This window comes from Bombina bombina, chromosome 3 (assembly GCF_027579735.1).
Source record: "Bombina bombina isolate aBomBom1 chromosome 3, aBomBom1.pri, whole genome shotgun sequence".
Lineage (NCBI taxonomy): Eukaryota > Metazoa > Chordata > Amphibia > Anura > Bombinatoridae > Bombina > Bombina bombina.
This window is the reverse complement of record NC_069501.1, coordinates 629,375,030-629,397,770: the sequence shown is the minus strand read 5'-3', so window position 1 is coordinate 629,397,770 and position 22,741 is coordinate 629,375,030. Positions and strand designations below refer to the sequence as shown.

The 22,741-nt window shown below is 39.6% G+C and overlaps 1 protein-coding gene across 6 annotated transcripts in view; it reads left to right on the top strand.

Moving 5' to 3' along the window:
• LOC128653800 (CYFIP-related Rac1 interactor A) overlaps window positions 1-22,741 on the top strand; it is a 200,658-nt gene that overhangs the window by 128,229 nt on the left and 49,688 nt on the right. For all 6 annotated transcript variants that reach the window (XM_053707311.1, XM_053707313.1, XM_053707312.1 and 3 more), the window contains 2 exons: window positions 2,120-2,225; window positions 2,386-2,522. In XM_053707311.1, the coding sequence (XP_053563286.1) occupies window positions 2,120-2,225; window positions 2,386-2,522 (243 nt within the window). The remainder of the gene's footprint in view (window positions 1-2,119; window positions 2,226-2,385; window positions 2,523-22,741) is intronic.

Here is a 22,741-nt window from a genome sequence, read left to right as displayed (position 1 = left end):
GAACACAGCGTTCCAAGACAAACACTTGCTACCCACAGTAAAATTGTGGGGATGTTCCATCATGCTGTAGGGCTGTGTGGCCAGTGCCAGTACTGGGAATCTTGTTAAAGTTGAGGGTCGCATGGATTCCACTCAATATCAGCAGATACTTGAGAATAATGTTGAGGAATCAGTCACAAAGCTGAAGTTACGTCGGGGCTGGATATTTCAACAAAACAACGACCCAAAACACTGCTCAAAATCTACTCTGGCATTTATGCAGAGGAACAAGTACAATGTTTTGGAATGGCCATCCCAGTCCCCAGACCTGAATATCATTGAAAATCTGTGGGTGATTTGAAGCGGGCTGTCCATGCTCGGCAACCATCAAACCTAACTGAACTGGAGATTTTTAGCAAGGAGGAATGGTCCAAATTTTTATACCTTCATCCAGAATCTAGACACTCATTACAGGCTAAAGGAAGCGTCTAGAGGCTGATATTTCTGCTAAAGGAGGCTCTACTAAATATTGATGCAATATTTTTGTTGGGGTGCCCAAAATTATGCACCTGTCTAATTTTGTTTTGATGCCTATTCCACATTTTCTGTTAATCCAATAATCCTCATTTCACTACTGAAATATTACTGTGTCCTTCAATTATTTGATAGATTAAAATGAAATTGCTGATCCAAACACCCAATTATTTATAAATGAAAATCATGGAAATTGTCAGGGGTGCCTAAACTTTTGCATACGATTATATATATACAGTACATACATATACATATTTAGACACGTATATATGTATGTATCTTTGCCTGACTTTTTTCTTCTTCTAACACCTGAGACCTCATATTTTGAGCCCTTAAAACTTTTGAGTGCAATATTTTTGTGAATAATTTTTATTAGTGTTATGAGTATAACTATACTTTGTAATGTATTTTTGATGTGTTTTGTGCAACTTTTAGTTTTTTTTTAAATATTTAACCACAGTTCTGAAGTTGCGGTAATCATTCTAGCATAAGAGGAAGAGAAGAATGGAAAAGTTAGACAATATAGAAAGAGAATTTTTAGTTAAGATAAATATTAGTAATAATTGTAGGGTAAGAAAAGAGGAAAATTGATTAATAGAGGGAATGGAAATAGGATGGATTGAGGAAGTTAGAGGGAAGATGGAAAATAACAGAAGGAGAGGCAAAGCGAAGAGGATAGAAGGGTACTAGATAAGGAAAGAAAAAATTAATGTGCTGTAAATATAAGGGAAAATTAGATTTACACTTACCAGACTCCTTTATCCTCTGTGGAGCTATGTTCCTTTCTGTTCTTCTGCCAAGTCTTGGCTATCTTACAAAATGGTAGGGTGAGAAAAAGAATAAAGGCAACTAATTAGCTGCTTCTGTCTTCCCCAAGGGGATGCCTAATTAATAACCTAAATGTACTGAATTCCATGCAGATATTGGTTTGTCAGTAAGCATAAAGTTATTTTTCTGTCACTTTCAATCTTCACAACACATGTGTGACATAACTACTTTGGTGTAGGTATTCCCTAGGCAGAAGGTAGAAAATCCAAACAAATAATTCCCAGTTAGTTATTTCTTGATCCATTCTCACTTTCTCCTTGTCTCCTCCTTCACTTCATGCATGGCTTGGAGAGAGACATCTAATGTTGTTCAAGAGATTTTCTCTCATTGTCTATACACTATGCTGGTCTCTGGTGCCCTTTTCACTTAGGTTTGCTGCCATGGTGCACAATCTACATATATGACGGCCTGACAGTTATGTCTTTCTTACAATCCCATTTATTTAGTAAGCTCTCACCTGCCTTCTTCTATTCCACAATAATTTCTGCAAAACCAGATTTTTTTTTGTTCACCTTCTCAACAAGAAAAACTTAGCTTTGGACCCAATCAATAGTAAATGCCACTTCATATGCTGGCAGAATAGAATGTGGTAGAACTATATATTTATACTGTTTTAAAGTCTAATTTTCTGACTTCTCCAAGAGGGTGGGAAATCCCTATACCCAATAAGTTATAAATGTCAGTTAAAGAACAAGATGGCAATTCATCTGATAGTATAAACGCTGTTCTTTTGTGTAGTTGTAAATTAAGTTTATTTTAAATGATGTTTTTCTTTCAGGCGATCCAAAACCCACTGGATTTACACCTTCAGGAGGAAGCCTGGCGTGCTGTGTGTCCTCTGGTAGCCAAGTTAAAGCGTTTCTATGAATTCTCTCTCCGGCTCGGTAACTATCCATTTGTTGGTATCATATGCAAACCTGATGCATGTTTCCTTGTTTGACTCATCATTGTTAAATACATTTTGTAATATAAATAAATTTCTTTGATAAATTTTAAAAAATGTACGGTTTTTCTGTGCTTAGTTTTTTTTTTTGGTCCCCACAGAGAATGCCTTGCATAGCCTTCTGGAAGCTCTCACTTCACCGCCATTTGCTCCAACGCAGCACCTAGAGCGAGAGCAGGCTCTGGCCAAACAGTTTGCGGAGATCTTACACTTTACCCTCAGCTTTGATGAGCTTAAGGTAATTTGCAAAGAACCTATGTGGAATGTGATGGACATAGGTTGAAATGTCACACCCAACACTAATTAGAGAATTAGGGCTGGATTTAGCTCTTGTATCTTACAAATAAAATTTATATTTCTTTAATAAGGTGGTGAGAGTCCACAATCCATTATTCCTGGGATTCAACTCATGGCCACTAGAAGAAGGCAAATTATCCCAAAACTTCTAAGAGTACTTGACCCCTTCCACCTCACTGGTATGCCAGTGTAAATCTTTGCCTCTCAGGAGGAAGGTGAAGAATTGAGATGCTCATGATTCTTCGTTGAGAAGAGCCCTCAGACCAATTTGAGGCCTATTTTTCCCTCAGGGAGTGCTACAGAAAGACAGAGGAAAGATTGAAGTATAGTCACAAGCCTGCCACAGGTATCGCAGGGACTGGTCTCTTAGCCTCCTCCTGTTGTTTTGTCAAGATACTCCTTACAGTAATCCTCTGCTGTGACAGTAAAGCAGTGGATGAGCTCTCTACTTGATGCAATCATGGCTGTAGGGGGTAAGCTCAGTAGAGTGGGTGCAGTTCAGGTACATTCAGGTACATTCTCTCACTTTGCACTTACATAGCCCACCGGCTATTAGCAGGTACAGTTATCACAGTATATCATAGCCAGGGGACAAATTTATTAGACAGATGTATACCACCTTACATACTTTAGTCTGCATAATGTATGTATAATGTTTTAAGAAGATGCATATATACTGTGAGCCTCATGATGATTAAAATAGTTCATCTTTATTAATGTTTTCCTTCTTAATACAGGGAGAGTGCACAGCTGCATTCCTTACTTGTGGGAAATACTGAACCTGACCACCAGGATGAGGTAAATACACCCCAACCAAAGGCTTAAATACCTCCCCCACTTCCCTCATACCCCAGTCATTCTTTGCCTTTCGTCACTTTCTTGCCAGCCTCTCAGTGAGGGCATTGATGAAAGTCAGAGTCTGAAGATGCAGGGAGAGTCTTTCTGCGAACTCATCCAGGCTCATGTTAACAGCTCCTAAGCAATCAGCATTGACAAGTTTCGCTGCCTGCTTTTCATCACTCAAGTCCATGTCAGAAGCGATGCTACAGTCTGTCACACTTGAAGGACCGTGTTTCTGTTCCACGGCATAGATTCCAGTAAGATCGTTTCATTTTTTACGCATATGTTAATGCTAGAAAACAGGGTCACAGTTGGATTCTTTTATCTTTATGGAATCAAGGGTTAATATCTCCTGAGGGGATTGTTGATCAGTGTGGAGGGGGGGGTCAATCATATTGTTTATGTGATTTCTGCTGCTTTATATGTGTGTGGTGTTTTTGGGCTCATAGGCGATATTGAACGTACAGGTTGCTCTTTTACTTAAGAGCTGCACAGTTTTATTAAGCTTGCCGAGATTTTCCTTTAGCAGGGGCGGTCCTGCATTGCGCACCGTGTGACCGGGAGTGATCACTTTTTCCATTTCCTTTTCCTGACCGAGTGACTACGGAGAGGAGCGAGTTTCTCTATACTGTCTGGGTCATAGGAGGTGGTGAGTGCTCAGCCATTGGGGGTGTAAGGTGCCGTTTGTTTTCTTGTTTTAATTAAGGTTACCTAGTTATGGGGATTCTGATTTTTTTAGAGGTTGATCCCTCTACGACAGAATTCGATACCTGTGTATATTGTGAGGAGGCCCGCGTAGTCCAGCCCTCTCAATTATGTTCCATATGCCGCAACAGGGTGTTTTCATCAACCAATGTTGAGATGTTAGATGCCACTGAGCATTCCACCTCTGAGGACTCTTCGTTCCGTGAGTTGTGTCCCCTACAGTCATATGGTCCTACACATGCAGCTTCCCCTAGCACCGCTAATCCTCCACCTGGAGGGGGCTTTTTTCCACCAGACGCTACTGCGTAGTTCTGTATGGTGATGTCTGCAGCCTTAGCCATTTTGCCTTGTACTGCTATGAGCAAACGGAGGGTTAATCCATGCATTCCTGCCCAGGGAGCATCATGTAAATTGACGGTTGTATCTGATCAGTCATCCGAGGATACGGTTCTCTCTGAGGCTTCAGAGTACGGACCTTCTGGGTCGGAGCCTGCTGCTTCTATTCCTCCGGCAAAGGAGGATTTCGCGCCTGCGCTCGCTTCTAAGGGAAGTTTTGGCAATATTAGAGATTCCTAGTACTGATCTGCCAGTCGAATCTCAGAACTCTAAATCAGATAGCAAATTTGATTAGACGGGTGGGGTAGGATGGAGATCCTATTCCTTTCGTCTATATTCCTTTTAAAATCCCATTTCTGGACTCTAGAGGGGGGTTGTGATGTTACACATCACTACTTGGCTAGCACTTTTTGGGCGCATGTCTATAATTTTTCTATTCTGTTTCAGGATAGTTTATTCTTAGAGCACTTGGTTATAGAGGAAACTCTTTTTATGAAGAGGTTTCGTTTCAAGGGATATTTATGTACTGATGACTTAGGTTGTCACATTTTCTGGAGACTTCCTATTGAAGTTTCTCTGTCTCAGGTTGAGGTGATGGTTCCCTCAATATTTTCGAGAAAGAATAGGGTCTTGGTACCTATATTTCTTTTATCTTGTAGATTTCTAGCCCTAAGTTAGGGCTTCAGTTTTTTTTCTCTTCAGACCTTGAGTCACTCTGGCAAATATGACTTCTAAATCTAATTTTTCCTTCTGCTTGAGAGAAAGAGTTAATTTGGTTCCGCTATTCTGCGTTTTTTCCATTTTGATGAGAGAGCGAATCTGAGAGACAAATTATTTTCTCTTATTCTTTTAGTGTGGTCAAGACCGAGCATCAGAGGTCTCCGCTCGGTCCCCGCTAAGAGCTATCCAAGTGGTTTTGGAAACCGTCTCAGTCCTGGAATAAGTCCAAACAGAACAGGCCCGGTAAACCTAGGTTAATAGGAGGGGCCAGTTTCAGGTCCTATCTTGGATTGCATTCGCTCTTTTCAGACGCTTGATTCAGGAGCGTACAGGGTCCTTGGGTACTAGAGGTCAAAGCTAGACTTCAGATCCAGCCTCCAGGGCAGTTTTCCTTCTCTTGATCTTGTCTTTCTGACAGAGAGAGGGAAGCCTTTTCAGGTGGGTGCAGGTTTTTTGTTCTCCTTTGGAGTCATTGTCACGGTGCCTATTGCAGAGTCAGGTTTGGGATATTATGCAAACCGCGTTTCTTTTGTGGTCCCATAGAGGAAGGGAATTCCCGCCCTATTTGGGTCCTAAAATACTTAAGCAAGCTTATCATGTCTCCTCGTTCCAGAGGGAGACTATATTGTACTCTCTACCCTTGGTACGGGGGAGCAGTGCAGGATCACTGTTGAGGAAGGCTATCATACCTGTTCATTCCTCCTATGGGAACATTCGGTTCCTAAGGACCAGCATTTTGATCTCACTGCTGCTTCTAGATCTTTTAGAAATCTGGGGTTTTTCTTGAGACCAGAATCTAGATCTCACGGTAGCTTTCCTTGTCTTGACGATTCTGGTTTAATTACTATTGTCTCGTCTGATAGAAGGGTTTTCATCTGTTTTCCTCAATCCTCAGAGATGGATCTAGACCAGAGTTCTCTGGTGTAAGCACCAGGGTGGATTCCTGGATGCTATCTTGGCTTTCATAGTCAGGAAGACTTTCCTTTTGGCCTTGTGAAGTTGTAAGTTAGCTTCAGGGCCGGACTGGGACCAAAAAGAGGCCCAGGCATTTTAGGGCAAAAAGGCCCACTTCCCTCGCTCATCATTTCTTATTTAACCGTATACCAAACATGGCAAGTATAATACTTGTTTAAGTGACAAAAACATATTAGACTAATCAAAAATGCTTTTTTTTTTTAAAAAAAAAATAATAATAATAGTGTACAGTATATAACAACTGTATATAAAATTAGTATGGATGACTATCACAATATTCAATTTTGGGACATTTTAGCATGATTATCAGTGCTGTCATGGGTATTAGCTGAATAAGGCTTGTGCAAAGTTAAATGTATGAGTAGCACTCAAGGTTCTATGGTTTTTATTCAACTCTAAATGTGGATTCAAGCCACAGTAGGTGCGTTGGTGCAACTAAAATATAACTTTTAATAATGATCAAATAAAAAAAATGGGGAAAAAAAGATTAAACCATCCTCTCATGTTTTTTTACAAATAACAAAATAGCTAATGTGGGAGTCTCCCTGGAATGGAACTGCACATGTCGTCCTTTTATGTGCCTGCCCGCCTGTTACCAAAAAAGGCCCTCTGTCACTCCTGGATGCTATCTTGGCTTTCATAGTCAGGAAGACTTTCCTTTTGGCCTTGTGAAGTTTTAAGTTAGCTTCAGGGCCGGACTGGGACCAAATAGAGGCCCAGGCATTTTAGGGCAAAAAGGCCCACTTCCCTCGCTCATCATTTCTTATTTAACCGTATACCAAACATGGCAAGTATAATACTTGTTTAAGTGACAAAAACATATTAGACTAATCAAAAATGCTTTTTTAAAAAAAAATAATAATAATAATAGTGTACAGTATATAACAACTGTATATAAAATTAGTATGGATGACTATCACAATATTCAATTTTGGGACATTTTAGCATGATTATCAGTGCTGTCATGGGTATTAGCTGAATAAGGCTTGTGCAAAGTTAAATGTATGAGTAGCACTCAAGGTTCTATGGTTTTTATTCAACTCTAAATGTGGATTCAAGCCACAGTAGGTGCGTTGGTGCAACTAAAATATAACTTTTAATAATGATCAAATAAAAAAAATGGGGAAAAAAAGTTTAAACCATCCTCTCATGTTTTTTTACAAATAACAAAATAGCTAATGTGGGAGTCTCCCTGGAATGGAACTGCACATGTCGTCCTTTTATGTGCCTGCCCGCCTGTTACCAAAAAAGGCCCTCTGTCACTCACCTTACTATACTAGCTCAGCTGCTGAGTCTGCATTGCTCCCATCTGCTGGGACCGGCATCTCTGACAGTCTGTGACATGTGAAGGCACGCGGCATCAGTGCAGTGCTGCTGTGTGCGTGCCGTGTGTCAGAGTCAGCACCACAGTCACCAGAAGATAGTGTGTGGCCACCAGGCAGTTTTATATGACAAACAAAATAAAACTGTTTTGGCATTTTGAATTGGAAAGTTCCTTAACCAGTGACTGAGGTCTGAGAATGTATATGTTAATGATGTTTCATAAACGCATATATTATGCAAACAAATAATAATTTATCCCGGGGCGGTTTTGACTTCGGTCACAAGCCCGCCAGGTTGGTGAGGGTGTGCCCAGAGGGGCCTGTGGACTCAGGAGTCTTCCCTCCTGATTATTTTTATGGATCTTCAGACAAGCTTTTTGCTCTGAGGGTTTAGATCTACTGGCTTTGTCCCAGTGTATGGATCTAGTCATTCTTTCTCTCAGGTGTCTGAGAAAGAGAGACTCCCTTGCATGAGGGTAGTATTTCAGGCTTGGTAGTGAGCAGAGGCACACTACTACTCGCTGTCAGCGATCCTCCCTCCAGGTGTGGTTACAGTTTTGCAGGGGCTCTGACTGCGATCAGGCCAGTGTGTCAATCTGGGGCTCCTCCTTGGAGCTTAGATTTTGTTCTTAGGGTTTTGCATCGGGCTACCTTTGTACCTATGCATGAGGTTGTCTTTAGTGGTTATCTTTCCGTCTAAATTTTTGCTTCTGCGTGCAGAAGTCTCTGAGATTGCGGCATTGCAATGCAACCCTCCTTATCGGGTGTTCCATTATAATAAGGCGGTTCTACAAACCTAGTTAGGTTTTCCTCCTAAGGTTGTGTCGAATTACAACTGCAATCGAGAAATTGTGACCTATTTATTATGTCCTATTCCTTCTTCTCGAAGGAAAGTTTTCTACATAATATGGAGTTGTGCATTGAAGTACTATTTTCAGGCTACATAGGAATAGACAGATTTCTCTGTTTGTTATCTATCTGGGAAGCGTAAGGGTCAGAAGGCTTCTTGAGCTTCCTTATGTTTTAGTTGAGGAGTGTCATCCGCTTGGCATATGAGACAGCGGGACACTAGCCCCCTCAGAGGTTTACGGCTCAGTTCGAGAGCAGTGACGTCCTCTTGGGTCTCTGAAATGAGGCATCTATGGATCAGATTTGTTGGGCGGCTACTTGGGCCTCCTTACATTCTTTTTCCAAGATTTTTATAGAATTTTTTGCTTCCATTGAAGCATCCTTCAGGATAAATTGTTTTTGCAGGCTGTGGTGCCCTCAGATGGGGGCCCCCCTCTCCTTTTTTCCCCTCCCGTTAGCAATCAGTGTCCTCTGGAGTTTGGGTATAATTTCCCACAAGCAAGGAATGCAGCTGTGGACTCTCCCTATGTTAAGAAGGAAAACATAAATTATGCTTACCAGATCATTTCCTTTCCTTCTGTACAGAGAGAGTCCACAGCTCCCACCCGTGTTCTCCGATGGGCGGCCCTAAATTTTATCTTGTTCTTCTGGCACCTTTTTTCACCCTGATATTTCTCCTGCTGTTCCTTGTTCCCTCGGCAGAATGACTGGGGGATGAGGGAAGTGGGGGAGGTATTTAAGCCTTTTGCTGGGGTGTCTTTGCCTCCTTCTGGTGCCAGGTTTAGTATTTCCCACAAGTAAGGAATGCAGCTGTGGACTCTCCCTGTACAAAAGGAAAGGAAATTATCTAGTAAGCATTTATGTTATTTTCATTTGGGGTTTTCTATACTCTTGGAATATTTTCCTTCATGGTGACGCTATATAGGTGCATTTTTTACAATGTCGGCACTGTTTTTATGAGCGCCTATTTACTACACCGTTCATTTGTTTTTGTGTGTTACAGAGTCTCTCTGTCAGCTTAGAGCTCGTCGGGTTAGCGCGTTCTGATCCGACCTTTAATAGTCAGAGCTCGCTGCTTGAATAAATTTTGCGACTCGGGGGTTAATATTTCATACTGCACTAATCTTCTGTCCTCTCTGTGAGTGCTCCTCAGCTGTAAGCGAGACTGGCTAACAGATTTTCTCTGCAGCTTGGTTTTAGCTTCTGGGCTGGTGTTAAACTCTGGTGTCATCTGTGAGAGTAAGACTACATTTTTCAAGAGTACTTTAATATACAAAGATCTAAATTTGTGGGTCATTTATTTCAAACGTTTTGGTTTACTGTTTCGTCATTGTGACACAGCATTATGTGCCTGTTATTAACCTCCTTCTCCTTTTTCTTGGCTTTTACTGTTTAAAATCCCTGAATTGTCTGTCTGTTTCTATACAGTACACAAACATATGTGGTGTTTTAATTTACAGCAACTGTTTTTACCTGTCTTTTTGTCTCACTTTTATATAATGGAGCATTCTCTAACTGTCCCCATTTCTGTAATATGGATCGTTTAGACTCGGGTAACCATTCAGTTAAAATGTGTTGTGTGCAAACTTTTTAATATTTAACCCCAACACTACTTTGTAATTATTGTATGGATCTCCTGATGCATGCTAATGTACTGTACTTAATAAAGCCCTTGCCTCTAAAGGTCTCTGCCCTCCCTCTATTTGTTTTTTTTTACAAGCAAGCTCAGCAGATTTTGCTCCAGGATTTAAGAACTTTGTGCGCTTTACTGTTTCTGAAATGTTGGCAGCTATACTTTCTCCAAGTAAGATCTAAGTCTGATAGTCATCCTACTATGGATTTATCTTTCCATTCAGGATCGCTAAAGCATAGATCAAAGAATTCTTTAAAAATGACCTGGTCAATATCTTGGTTAAAGTTCCAATCTTAGGCCTCTAGTTATCAAGCCGTCAACCGCAAATACGCTGGAATTCTGCAGCGTATTTGTGGCGAGGCTGATTCGCCGTAGTTATCAAGCCCTACTGCCCGGCAAAAGTAGAATATAGTGACGTAACCTACGATCCGCCAAACTCAGTCCGACACAGATCGATGGTTACGTCACTACAGTTGTTCCGAACGCAAGTTCGGCACAATCTGACTACTTTTGGTAGTTATCAAACTACTACCAGGTATGCTCGCCACTATTCCGGGCCAGCGTTCCTGGATTTCAATCCGCCGCCCTGGAGGCAGCAGATCCCATAGGAATCAATGGGAGTCTGACCAAAGCGAAAGCTCATGTTCGCTGCTGCCCGATATCGAATTGATTACTATGGGAGATGTCTGCACCTAACACCCTAACATGTACCCCGAGTCTAAACACCCCTAATCTGCCCCCCCCCCCCTACACTGCCGCAACTAAATAAACTTATTAACCCCTAAACCGCCGCTCCCGGACCCCGCCGCAACTATATTAAACATGTTAACCCCTAAACCACCGCTCCCGGACCCCGCCGCCACCTACATTATACATATTAACCCCTAATCTGCCGTCCCCTATACCACCACCACCTACATAAACTTATTAACCCCTATCCTGCGGATCCCGGACCCCGCCGCAACTAAATAAATTGTTTAACCCCTAAACCGCCACTCCTGGACCCCGCCGCCACCTATATTAAAGTTATTACCCCTATCCTGCCCCCCTATACCGCCGCCACCTATATTAAAATTATTACCCCCTATCCTGCCCCCCCCTATACAGCCGCCACCTATATTAAAATTATTAACCCCTAAACCTAAGTCTAACACTAACCCTAACCCCCTAACTTAAATATTATTTTAATAAATCTAAATAATATTACTTGTATTAACTAAATTAATACTATTTAAAACTAAATACTTACCTGTAAAATAAACCCTAAGATAGCTACAATATAACTAATAATTATATTGTAGCTATTTTAGGATTTATTTTTATTTTACAGGCAACTTTGTATTTATTTTAACTAGGTAGAATAGTTATTAAATAGTTTATTAACTATTTAATAACTACCTAGCTAAAATACTTACAAAATTACCTGTAAAATAAATCCTAACCTAAGTTACAATTAAACCTAACACTACACTATCATTAAATAAATTAATTAAATAAATTAACTACAATTACCTTAAATTAAATTAAATAAACTAAACTATAGTACAAAAACCCCCACTAAATTACAGGAAATAAAAAACAATTACAAGAAGTTTAAACTAATTACACCTAATCTAAGCCCCCTAATAAAATAATAAAGCCCCCCAAAATAAAAAAAGGCTTTACCCTATTCTAAATTACAAAGTAACCAGCTCTTTTACCAGCCCTTAAAAGGGCTTTTTGCGGGGCATTGCCCCAAAGTAATCAGCTCTTTTACCTGTAAAAAAAATACAACCCCCCCAACATTACAACCCACCACCCACATACCCCTACTCTAACCCACCCAAACCCCCCCTTAAAAAAAACTAACACTAACCCCCTGAAGATCACCCTACCTTGAGCTGTCTTCACCCAACCGGGCCAAAATCTTCATCCAAGTGGCACAAAAGAGGTCCTCCATCCAGCAGAAGTCTTCATCCAGGCGGCGTCTTCAATCTTCATCCATCCGTAGCGGAGCCATCCTCTCCATCCGATGACTGAACGACGAATGAAGGTTCCTTTAAGGGACGTCATCCAAGATGGCATCCCTTGAATTCCGATTGGCTGATAGGATTCTATCAGCCAATCGGAATTAAGGTAGGAAAAATCTGATTGGCTGATTCAATCAGCCAATCAGATTGAAGTTCAATCCGATTGGCTGATCCAATCAGCCAATCGGATTGAGCTTGCATTCTATTGGCTGTTCCAATCAGGATTGAACTTCAATCTGATTGGCTAATTGAATCAGCCAATCAGATTTTTCCTACCTTAATTCCAATTGACTGATAGAATCCTATCAGCCAATCGGAATTCGAGGGACGCCTTCTTGGATAACGTCCCTTAAAGGAACCTTCATTCGTCGTTCAGTCGTCGGTTGAAGAGGATGGCTCCGCGTCGGCTCCTTGGAAGATGGCTCTGCTCCGGATGGATGAAGATTGAAGACGCCGCCTGGATGAAGACTTCTGCTGGATGGAGGACCTCTTCTGCGCCACTTGGATGAAGATTTCGGCCCGGTTGGGTGAAGACGGCTCAAGGTAGGGTGATCTTCAGGGGGTTAGTGTTAGGTTTTTTTAAGGGGGGTTTGGGTGGGTTAGAGTAGGGGTATGTGGGTGGTGGGTTTTAATGTTGGGGGGGGTTGTATTTTTTTTTACAGGTAAAAGAGCTGATTACTTTGGGGCAATGCCCCGCAAAAAGCCCTTTTAAGGGCTGGTAAAAGAGCTGCTTACTTTGTAATTTAGAATAGGGTAGGACTTTTTTTATTTTGGGGGGGCTTTATTATTTTATTAGGGGGCTTAGATTAGGTGTAATTAGTTTAAACTTCTTGGAATTCTTTTTTATTTTCTGTAATTTAGTGTTTGTTTTTTTGTACTATAGTTTAGTTTAGAGCTGATTACTTTGGGGCAATGCCCCGCAAAAAGCCCTTTTAAGGGCTGGTAAAAGAGCTGGTTACTTTGTAATTTAGAATAGGGTAGGACTTTTTTTTATTTTGGGGGGCTTTATTATTTTATTAGGGGGCTTAGATTAGGTGTAATTAGTTTAAACTTCTTGTAATTCTTTTTTATTTTCTGTAATTTAGTGTTTGTTTTTTTGTACTATAGTTTAGTTTATTTAATTGAATTTAATTTTAGGTAATTGTAGTTAATTTATTTAATTAATTTAATGATAGTGTAGTGTTAGGTTTAATTGTAACTTAGGTTAGGATTTATTTTACAGGTAATTTTGTAAGTATTTTAGCTAGGTAGTTATTAAATAGTTAATAACTATTTAATAACTATTCTACCTAGTTAAAATAAATACAAAGTTCCCTGTAAAATTAAAATAAATCTTAAAATAGCTACAATATAATTATTAGTTATATTGTAGCTATCTTAGGGTTTATTTTATAGGTAAGTATTTATTTTTAAATAGGAATAATTTATTTAATAATAGTAAGTTTTATTTAGATTTTTTCAAATAATTTTAAAGTTAGGGGAGTGTTAGTGTTAGGCTTAGGTTTAGGGATTAATAAATTTTATAGAGGTGGCGGTGGTATAGGGGGTCAGGATAGGGGTTAATAAGTTTAATATATGTGGCGGCGGGGTTCGGGAGCGGCGGTTTATGGGTTAATGAGTTTAATGTAGGTGGCGGCGGTGTAGTGGGGGGCAGGATAGGGGTTAATAACTTTAATATAGGTGGCGGTGGGCTCCGGGTGCGGCGGTTTAGGGGTTAAACAATTTATTTAGTTGCGGCGGGGTCCGGGATCCGCAGGATAGGGGTTAATAACTTGAATATTGATGGCGGCGGTATAGTGGGGGGCAGGATAGGGGTTAATAGGTATAATGTAAGTGGCGGCATGGTCCGGGAGCTGCGTTTTAGGGGTTAATACATTTATTTTAGTTGCGGCGGGGTCCAGGAGCGGCGTTTTAGGGGGTAATAACTTTATTAAGGTGCGGGGGGGGCTCCGGGAGCGGCGGTTTAGGGGGTAAAACAGTGTAGTTTAGTGTGGGTGCTTAGTGACCGGCTATCAAGAAAGCTGCAAAGAAGCCGATGAGCAGCGAGATCGATGACTGTCAGTTAACAACAGTCTGCTGCTCATCGCTCCGTACTTGGTGCGGCTTCTTGACAGCTTTTTTTTTTATAACTTTGGCGAACGTATTCAGGTCCGCGTCGGCGATGGTAGGCAAGCTTAGGCGAGCGTATTGGGCCGGCGAATGCAGATAAGTAGACGGCTTCATAACTAGAGGCCTTAGCATTAATAATTTCTCATATATATAAACATTTGTTGTTTATTCGATAACATGGATGGTAAATCAATGTTCCATAGAGCTCTGTGTTTCCTCAGACCAGGGTGTCTTTCCTGGGAGTTGTCAATAAGTCTATCCTTAACATATTAGAGGAATCTAAAGTTTAGTCTACTTGTGCGAAGCTTCAGTCACTGCCCAATCCTACAGTAGCTTTCTGCATGAAAATTCTAGGTCTGATGATTGCTGCATCAGATGTAATTCTATTTGCTCGGTTTCACATGAGATCTCGTCTACTTTGCATGCTGAGTCAGTGATGCAAGGATCTCTTTTATCTTTTCTAAGGGATTCTATTAGATCCTATAATAAAGAGTAATCTTCTGTGCTAGATAAATCATCTGTCCATCTCCCTAGGGGCTTCCTTTTTTTGCTCAACATGGACTATAATCTCAACAGATGTAAGTCTCTCATGTTGGGGTTCTGAAGAGCAAAGGGAGTTTGGTCTCCTCAGGAAGTGAGGTTACCAATAATATCCTCGAGCTCAATCTAGGAAACAATATTTTCATCCAGGGGAATATTCTTTACATCAGGAAGTGTGCAATCAGATTGCAGAATGATGGGGTCTACCAAAAATATACCTGATGGTTTCTCATTTGAACAACAGACTTCCCAGATTTTTTGCAAGAGCCAGAGACCCTCAGTTTGTAGATGCTCTATTTGCTCTTGCTTACATTTTTTCCTTCTACGGTTCTGTTGCCAAGAGTAATAGTTTGGATCATATAAGGGCAATCATCAATATTTTTGTTTCTTTCAGCTTGGGCATGCAAGACTTGTTTCACAGATTTGGTTCTCATATCCAGTTGTCCTCCGTGGCCTCTTTCACTAAGGCACATTCTTCTATCTCTAGGTTCCTTCTATCTTTAAGATCTGGAGTCTCTCAATTTGAATCCTTGGAGATTGAACTCCTAATTTTAAGACAGTTTTTTTCCGATAAGGTAGTTGAAACCTTACTTCAGGTCAGAAAGCCTGTTATGACTAAAATGTATCATAAAATTTCTGGTGTGAGAAAAATAGTTTTAGTTGGCATTATTTAGAATTAATTGAATTCTTAATTTTTTTTGTTAAGAGAGCTTGAATAAGGGTTATTATCTGATATCTCATTAAAAAGTCAGATTTCAGCTCTGCCTGTATTATTGCACAGTAAAATTCCAAAACTTTCTGACAATCAGAGTTAGACCAGTAATCAAACGTAAATTTGGTTCTTAGAGTTTTGCAGGTATCGCCCTTTGAATCCATGCACAGTTTGGACATTCAGCTTCTGTCTTGGAAGGTATTTTTCTTTTGGCATTTTCGTTTGCCAGGAGAGTTTCTGAATGGTCTACTCTTTCTTGCGTCTCTCATTTTTTTCAGGTTAAGGCAATTTTTTCAGGACATTTGACTTTTACTAAAAGTCGTGTCTTCTGAGAACTTCAATCAGGAAATTAATGTTCATTCTCTTTACCCTCATCTTCAAACAAATAAACAAAGGTTTCTACATATTTAGAGGTAGTTTAAGTTTTTTCCTGTAGGTTACGAAGGATTTTAGACAGTACTTAAAGCTCATACGACTAGATTACGAGTTTTGCGTTATGAGGGGTGCGGTGCTAACTTGCACGTTATTGTCACCGCTCACTTACCTACAGCGCTGGTATTACAGGTTTTCATAAACCCGGCGTTATTAGGCAAGAAGTGAGCGTAGATCAAAATATAACTAATAGTTACATTGTATCTAGCTTAGGTTTTATTTTTATTTTACAGTCAAGTTTGCATTTATTTTAACTAGGTAGAATAGTTACTAAATAGTTATTAACTATTTACTAACTACCTAGCTAAAATAAATACAAATTTACCTGTAAAATAAAACCTAACCTGTCTTACACTAACACCTAACCTTACACTACAATGAAATAAATTATCTAAATTAAATACAATTAACTAAATTAAATACAAATACCTAAATTAAAAAAAAAAAACACTAAATTACACACATTAAAAAATAAATTGCAAGATATTTAAACTAATTACACCTAATCTAATAACCCTATCAAAATAAAAAAAGCCCCCCCAAAATAAATAAAACCCCTAGCCTAAACTAAACTGCCAATAGCCCTTAAAAGGGCCTTTTGTGGGGCAATGCCCATTCAAATGCCCTTTTCAGGGCAATGGGGAGCTTAGGTTTTTTTAGTTAGGGTTTTATTTGGGGGGTTGGTTGTGTGGGTGGTGGGTTTTACTGTTAGGGGGTTGTTTGTATTTTTTTTACAGGTAAAAGAGCTAATTTCTTTGGGGCAATGCCCCGCAAAAGGCCCTTTTAAGAGCTATTGGTAGTTTAGTTTAGGCTAGGGATTTTTTTTATTTTGGGGGGCTTTTTTATTTTGATAGGGCTATTAGATTAGGTGTAATTAGTTTAAATATCTGTAATTTGTTTTTTATTTTGTGTAATTTAGTGTTTGTTTGCTTTTTGTAATTTAGGTAATTGTATTTAGTTTATGTAATTTATTTAATTGTTGTGTAATGTTAGGTGTTAGTTTAACTCAGGTTAGGTTTTATTTTACAGGTAAATTTGTATTTATTTTAGCTAGGTAGTTAGTAAATAGTTAATACCTATTTAGTAACTATTCTACCTAGTTAAAATAAATACAAACTTACCTGTAAAATAAAAATAAAACCTAAGCTAGCTACAATGTAACTATTAGTTATATTGCAGCTAGCTTAGGCTTTATTTTACAGGTAAGTATTTAGTTTTAAATAGGAATTATTTATTTATTAATAGTAGGTTTTATTTAGATTTATTGTAATCATATTTAAGTTAATGGGTGTTAGGGTTAGACTTAGGTTTAGGGGTTAATAACTTTAGTATAGTGGCGGTGACATTGGGGACGGCAGATTAGGGGTTAATAACTGTAATGTAGGTTGCGGCAATGTTAGGGGTGGCAGATTAGGGGTTAATAATATGTAACTAGTGTTTGCGATGCTGGAGTGCGGCAGTTTAGGGCTTAATATGTTTATTCTAGTGGCGGCGATGTCCAGAGCGGCAGATTAGGGGTTAATAATTTTATTTTAGTGTTTAACCGAGGGCCTCAGTTTAGGGGTTAATAGGTAGTTTATGGGTGTTAGTGTAATTTTTAACATTTTAGTTATTTGTTGTATGCTACAGCTTTGTTGTGTAAAACTCATAACTACTGACTTTAGAATGCGTTACGAATCTTGCAGGATAGGTTGCACCGCTCACTTTTTGTCCTCCAAAAAAAAGCTTGTAATATCGGCGCTATGGAAGTCCCATTGAAAAAAGACTTTACGAAAATTGCATAAGTTAATTTGCGGTACGGCCAAAAAAGTGTGCGGGACAACTGTACCTACAAGACTCTTAATTGCAGCGGTAGTGAAAAAGCAGCGTTATGAGCCTTAACACTGCTTTTTTACTCATAACGCAAAACTCGTAATCTAGCCGTTAATTTGCAAGGCTTGCTTGGAAATGGGATAGTCTACCTTAAACCCATTACAGCCCATTTTCTGGATCAGTTTCCACTTACTGGCCATTTAAGATTAAATTTCTGTTGAACAAATTGATAAGGCAGCGACATAGTCATCTTTTCTTACTTGTTCTAAGTTCTACCACTTTGATGTTTTTACTTCGTCTGAAGAGTTTTTTTTTGTTTTGTTAGAAAGGTCCTCCAGGCAGTAGTGTCTGGGAATTAGGTGCATGTTTGGGTATTAGTTCCCAGGAGTAATGGATTGTGGACTCTCACCACTTTATGAAAGAAAACAATATTTATGCTTACCTGATAAATTAATTTCTTTCATGGTGGTGAGAGTCCACAAACCCCGTCGGATATTATTTTTTTAAAAATTCTGCCGACAGTTTTAGTTTTCACCTCTGTTACCCCTGCTTTTCCCTTTTCTACATTTCTTGATACTTCTCCTTGCTTAGCTATACATCAGACAGACATACCAGTGAGGTGGAAGGAATAAAGTACTTTTAAGAGTTTTGGGAATATTTGCCAGAGGTTGAATCCTAGGAGCAATGGATTGTGGACTCTCACCACTATGAAAGAAATTCATTTATCAAGTAAGCATACATTTTGTTTTTTGAGGAATGTCTGTTAAATACAAATTGCATATAGAAAGCTTGTGCATTGTTCTGGAGGAAACAAACAGCAATCTATGCTCTATTTCATAACATTGAGGACTGGTATCATCCAAAATATATCATTACCAAAACAAGGGGTCGCAATGTTAAGTTAGAGGGTAGCAGATTCAGGAGAAATGTGAGGACACATTGTTTTACAGAAAGGGTGGTGGATTCATGGAATAAACTTCCAATAGAGGTATTAAACACAATCAGGCCCATTTATCAAGCTCCGTATGGAGCTTGAAGGGTCGTGTTTCTGGCGAGTCTTCAGACTCGCCAGAAACACAACTTATGAAGCAGCGGTCACAAAGACCGCTGCTTCATAACCCTATCCGCCTGCTCTGAGCAGGCGGACAGGAATCGCCGGAAATCAACCCGATCGAATACGATCGGGTTGATTGACACCTCCCTGCTGGCGGCCGATTGGCCGCGAGTCAGCAGGGGGCGGAGGATTTGCACCAGCATTTAGCGAGGTCTTGCGGACCTGATCCGCAGTGTCGGATCAGGTCCGCAAGCCTTTTGATAAATGGGCCCCAAGGACTGTAAAATAATTCAAATATGCCTGGGACATGCATAAGGCTATCCTAAGAAATAAGTAACATAATATGGGTAGCGTAGATGGGCCTTTTTGGTTCTTATCTAACATCAGATTCTATAAGTGAAAGTACTATATATCAGTTCATGTGTCTGCAGAGCTACATTACTAAGTAGCTGTGATAGTGTACATCAGTGTTTTTCAACCAGTGTGCCGTGGCACACTAGTGTGCCGTGATAGATCCTCAGGTGTGCCGCAGCAGACTGACAACAGTGTGGGGGTGTCCCTCTTTCAAATTTTGAAATATTTATATGTCATGTATAGTTTGAAGGAGGCATGGCATGACAGCACAGTACAGTGTGTATATATATATATATATATATATATATATATATACACTGTATTATATATCCTGTATTAGGCTACAATGAGTGATTTTGTAAAGTTTTGGGATGGTGGTGTGCCACAGGATTTTTTTATGTAAAAAAGTGTGCCACGGCAAAAAAAAGGTTGCAAATCACTGGTGTACATCATTGCCTCCTCTTTCAAGTGAGCCATTTTACACTACTTGTAGTGTCAATTACCTAATTATGAGTTACGTAATTCATTTATTTTATGTAATTGGCAAGAGTCCATGAGCTAGTGACGTATGGGATATACAATCCTTCCTGGAGGGGCAAAGTTTCCCAAACCTCAAAATGCCTATAATTTTACCCCTCACCACACCCACAATTCAGTTTTACAAACTTTGCCTTCTATGGAGGTAGTGAAGTAAGTTTGTGCTTGATTTTTATGATTTCTTCTATGATAAGCGCTTCTAAGCATTCTACAGCCCAATTCCTCTCAGAGTAGTGTTTGCTGCTATATGTGGATGGGTGTCTTTCGGTAAGTATGTATCATTATTTAACACACTCTCAGATATGGTTTGGTGCTTTATGTATTAATATAAAGTTTTAAATATATGTATTTTCCTTATATTTGACATGAGTCAGGTATATGTGTATTTCCCTTTGCAGTCTGGCAGTTTCATTATGGGAATCATGTTTTAGGAAGTTTGTCTTACCTGGGGTATAGTCTTTTTTTCAATTTGACTTGTTCTTTTCATTTGAAAAGTTGTGGGCAATTAGGCTCGCAAGGGCGCAAAATGCTGTTATTTATTGTGTCATTCTTGGCGCGAGAATGTTTTTGGCGCGAATATGCTTATTTTAAGGATCCTTTAGATAGGAAAATTGAATCTTATCTAAGGAAAGCTTATTTACATTCTGGCTATATTCTCAGACCTGTCATTTCTATGACTGATGTTGTGGCTGCATCAACATATTTGTTGGATAGCTTAGCACAACGGGAAAAAGATTCTGATTTGCATAGCATTGTTCGTTTGCTTCAACATGCTAATGATTTTATCTGTGATGCTATTTTTGATATCATCAAGATTGATGTCAAACCTATGTCTTTGGCTATTTTAGCTAGAAGAGCTTTATTGCTCAAATCATGGAATGCTGATATAGTATCTAAATTTAGGTTGCTATCTCTTACATGTCCTCAATAGACTTACAGGATGCATATCTTCACATTCCAGACCACTATCGGTTTCTGAGATTCTCTTTTCTAGACATGAATTACCAATTTGTCGCTCTTCCATTTGGCCTAGCGACAGCTCCAAGAATCTTTTCGAAGGTTCTAGGTGCTCTTCTATCTGTAATCAGAGAGCACGATATTGCGGTATTTCCTTATTTGGACTATATCTTGGTACTGGCTCAATCTTTTCATTTAGCAGAATCTCACACAAATCAACTTGTGTTGTTTCTTCAAAGACATGGTTGGAGGATCAATTTACCAAAGAGTTTCTTGATTCCTCAGACAAGGGTCACCTTTTTAGGTTTCCAGATAGATTCAGTGTCCATGACTCTGTCTTTAACAGACAAGAGATGAATGAAATTGATTTCTGCCTGTCGAAACCTTCAGTCTCGATCATTCCCTTCAGTGGCTATGTGCATGGAAGTTTTAGGTCTCATGACTGCGGCATCGGATGCGATCCCCTTTGCTCGTTTTCATATGAGACCTCTTCAGCTTTGCATGCTGAATCAATGGTGCAGGGATTATACTCGGATATCACAATTGATATCCTTAGATCCCAACACTCAACTCTCTTTGACTTGGTGGTTTGACCATCGTTGGATTATTCAAGGGGCTTCTTTTGTTCGTCCTTCCTGGACTGTGATTTCAACAGATGCAAGTCTCACAGGTTGGGTAGCTGTTTGGGGGTCTCTGACAGCACAAGGAGTTTGGAATCCTCAAGAGGTGAGGTTACCAATCAATATTTTAGAACTCCGTGCTATTTTCAGGGCTCTTCAGACTTGGCCTCTATTAAAGAGAAAATCATTCATTCATTTTCAGACAGACAATATCACAACTGTGGCATATGTCAATCATCAGGGTGGGACTCGCAGTCCTTTAGCAATGAAAGAAGTATCTTGGATACTTTTTTGGGCGGAATCCAACTCCTGTCTAATTTCTGGGATACATATCCCAGGTGTATACAATTGGGAAGTCAGTCGTCAATCTTTACATCCAGGGGAGTGGTCTCTCCATCCAGATGTATTTTTTCAGATTGTACAGATGTTGGGTCTTCCCAAAATAGATCTGATGGCTTCCCATCTAAACAAGAAGCTTCCCAGGTACCTTTCCAGGTCCAGGGATCCTCAGGCGGAGATGGTGGATGCGTTAGCAGTTCCTTGGTTTTACCAACCTGCTTACATTTTTCGGCCTCTGGTTCTTCTCCCAAGGGTATACTCCAAGATCATAATGGAACAATTGCATGTGTTTCTGATAGCACCAGCATGGCCTCACAGGTTTTGCTATGCAGATCTTGTTTGGATGTCCAGTTGCCAACCTTTGCCACTTCCTTTAAGGCCAGACCTTCTGTCTCAAGGGCCGTTTTTCCATCAGGATCTCAATTCACTAAATGTGAAGGTATGGAAATTGAGCGCTTAGTGCTCAGTCATAGAGGGTCCTCTGACTCAGTGATTAAAACTATGCTACAGGCTCGTAAGTCTGTTTCTATGAATATTTATTATCGGGTTTGGAAAACCTATATTTCATGGTGTTCTCATAAATTCTCTTGGCATTCTTTTAGAATTCCTAGAATTTTACAGTTTCTTCAGAATGGTTTGGATAAAGGTTTGTCTGCAGTACTTTGAAGGGACAAATGTCTGCCCTTTCTGTTTTATTTCATAGAAAGGTTTCTAATCTTCCTGACATTCACTGTTTTCTTCAGGCTTTGGTTTGTATCAAGCCTCTTATTAAATCAATTTCTCCTTCTTGGAGACTTAATTTGGTTTTAAAGGCTTTGCAGGCTCCTCCGTTTGAGCCTATGCATTCTCTGGATATTAAACTACTTTCTTGGAAAGTATTGTTCCTTTTGTCTATCTCTTCAGCTAGAAGAGTTTCTAAATTGTCTGCTCTCTTGTGAGTCTCCTTTTCTGAATTTCCATCAGGATAAGGCTGTTTTGCGGACTTCGTTTAAATTTCTTCCTAAGGTTGTGAATTCTAACAACATTAGTAGGGAAATTGTTGTTCCTTCCTTGTGTCCTAATCCTAAGAATACTCTTGAAAGATATTTACATTCTTTGGATGTTGTAAGAGCTTTGAAATATTATGTTGAATCTACTAAAGGTTTCAGGAAGACTTCTAGTCTATTTGTTGTTTTTTTCTGGTCCTAGGAAAAGTCAGAAAGCCTTTGCCATTTCGTTGGTATCTTGGTTAAAGCTCACAAGGCTTATTTGGAGGTAGGACAGTCTCCGCCCCAGAGAATTACAGCTCATTGTACTAGATCAGTC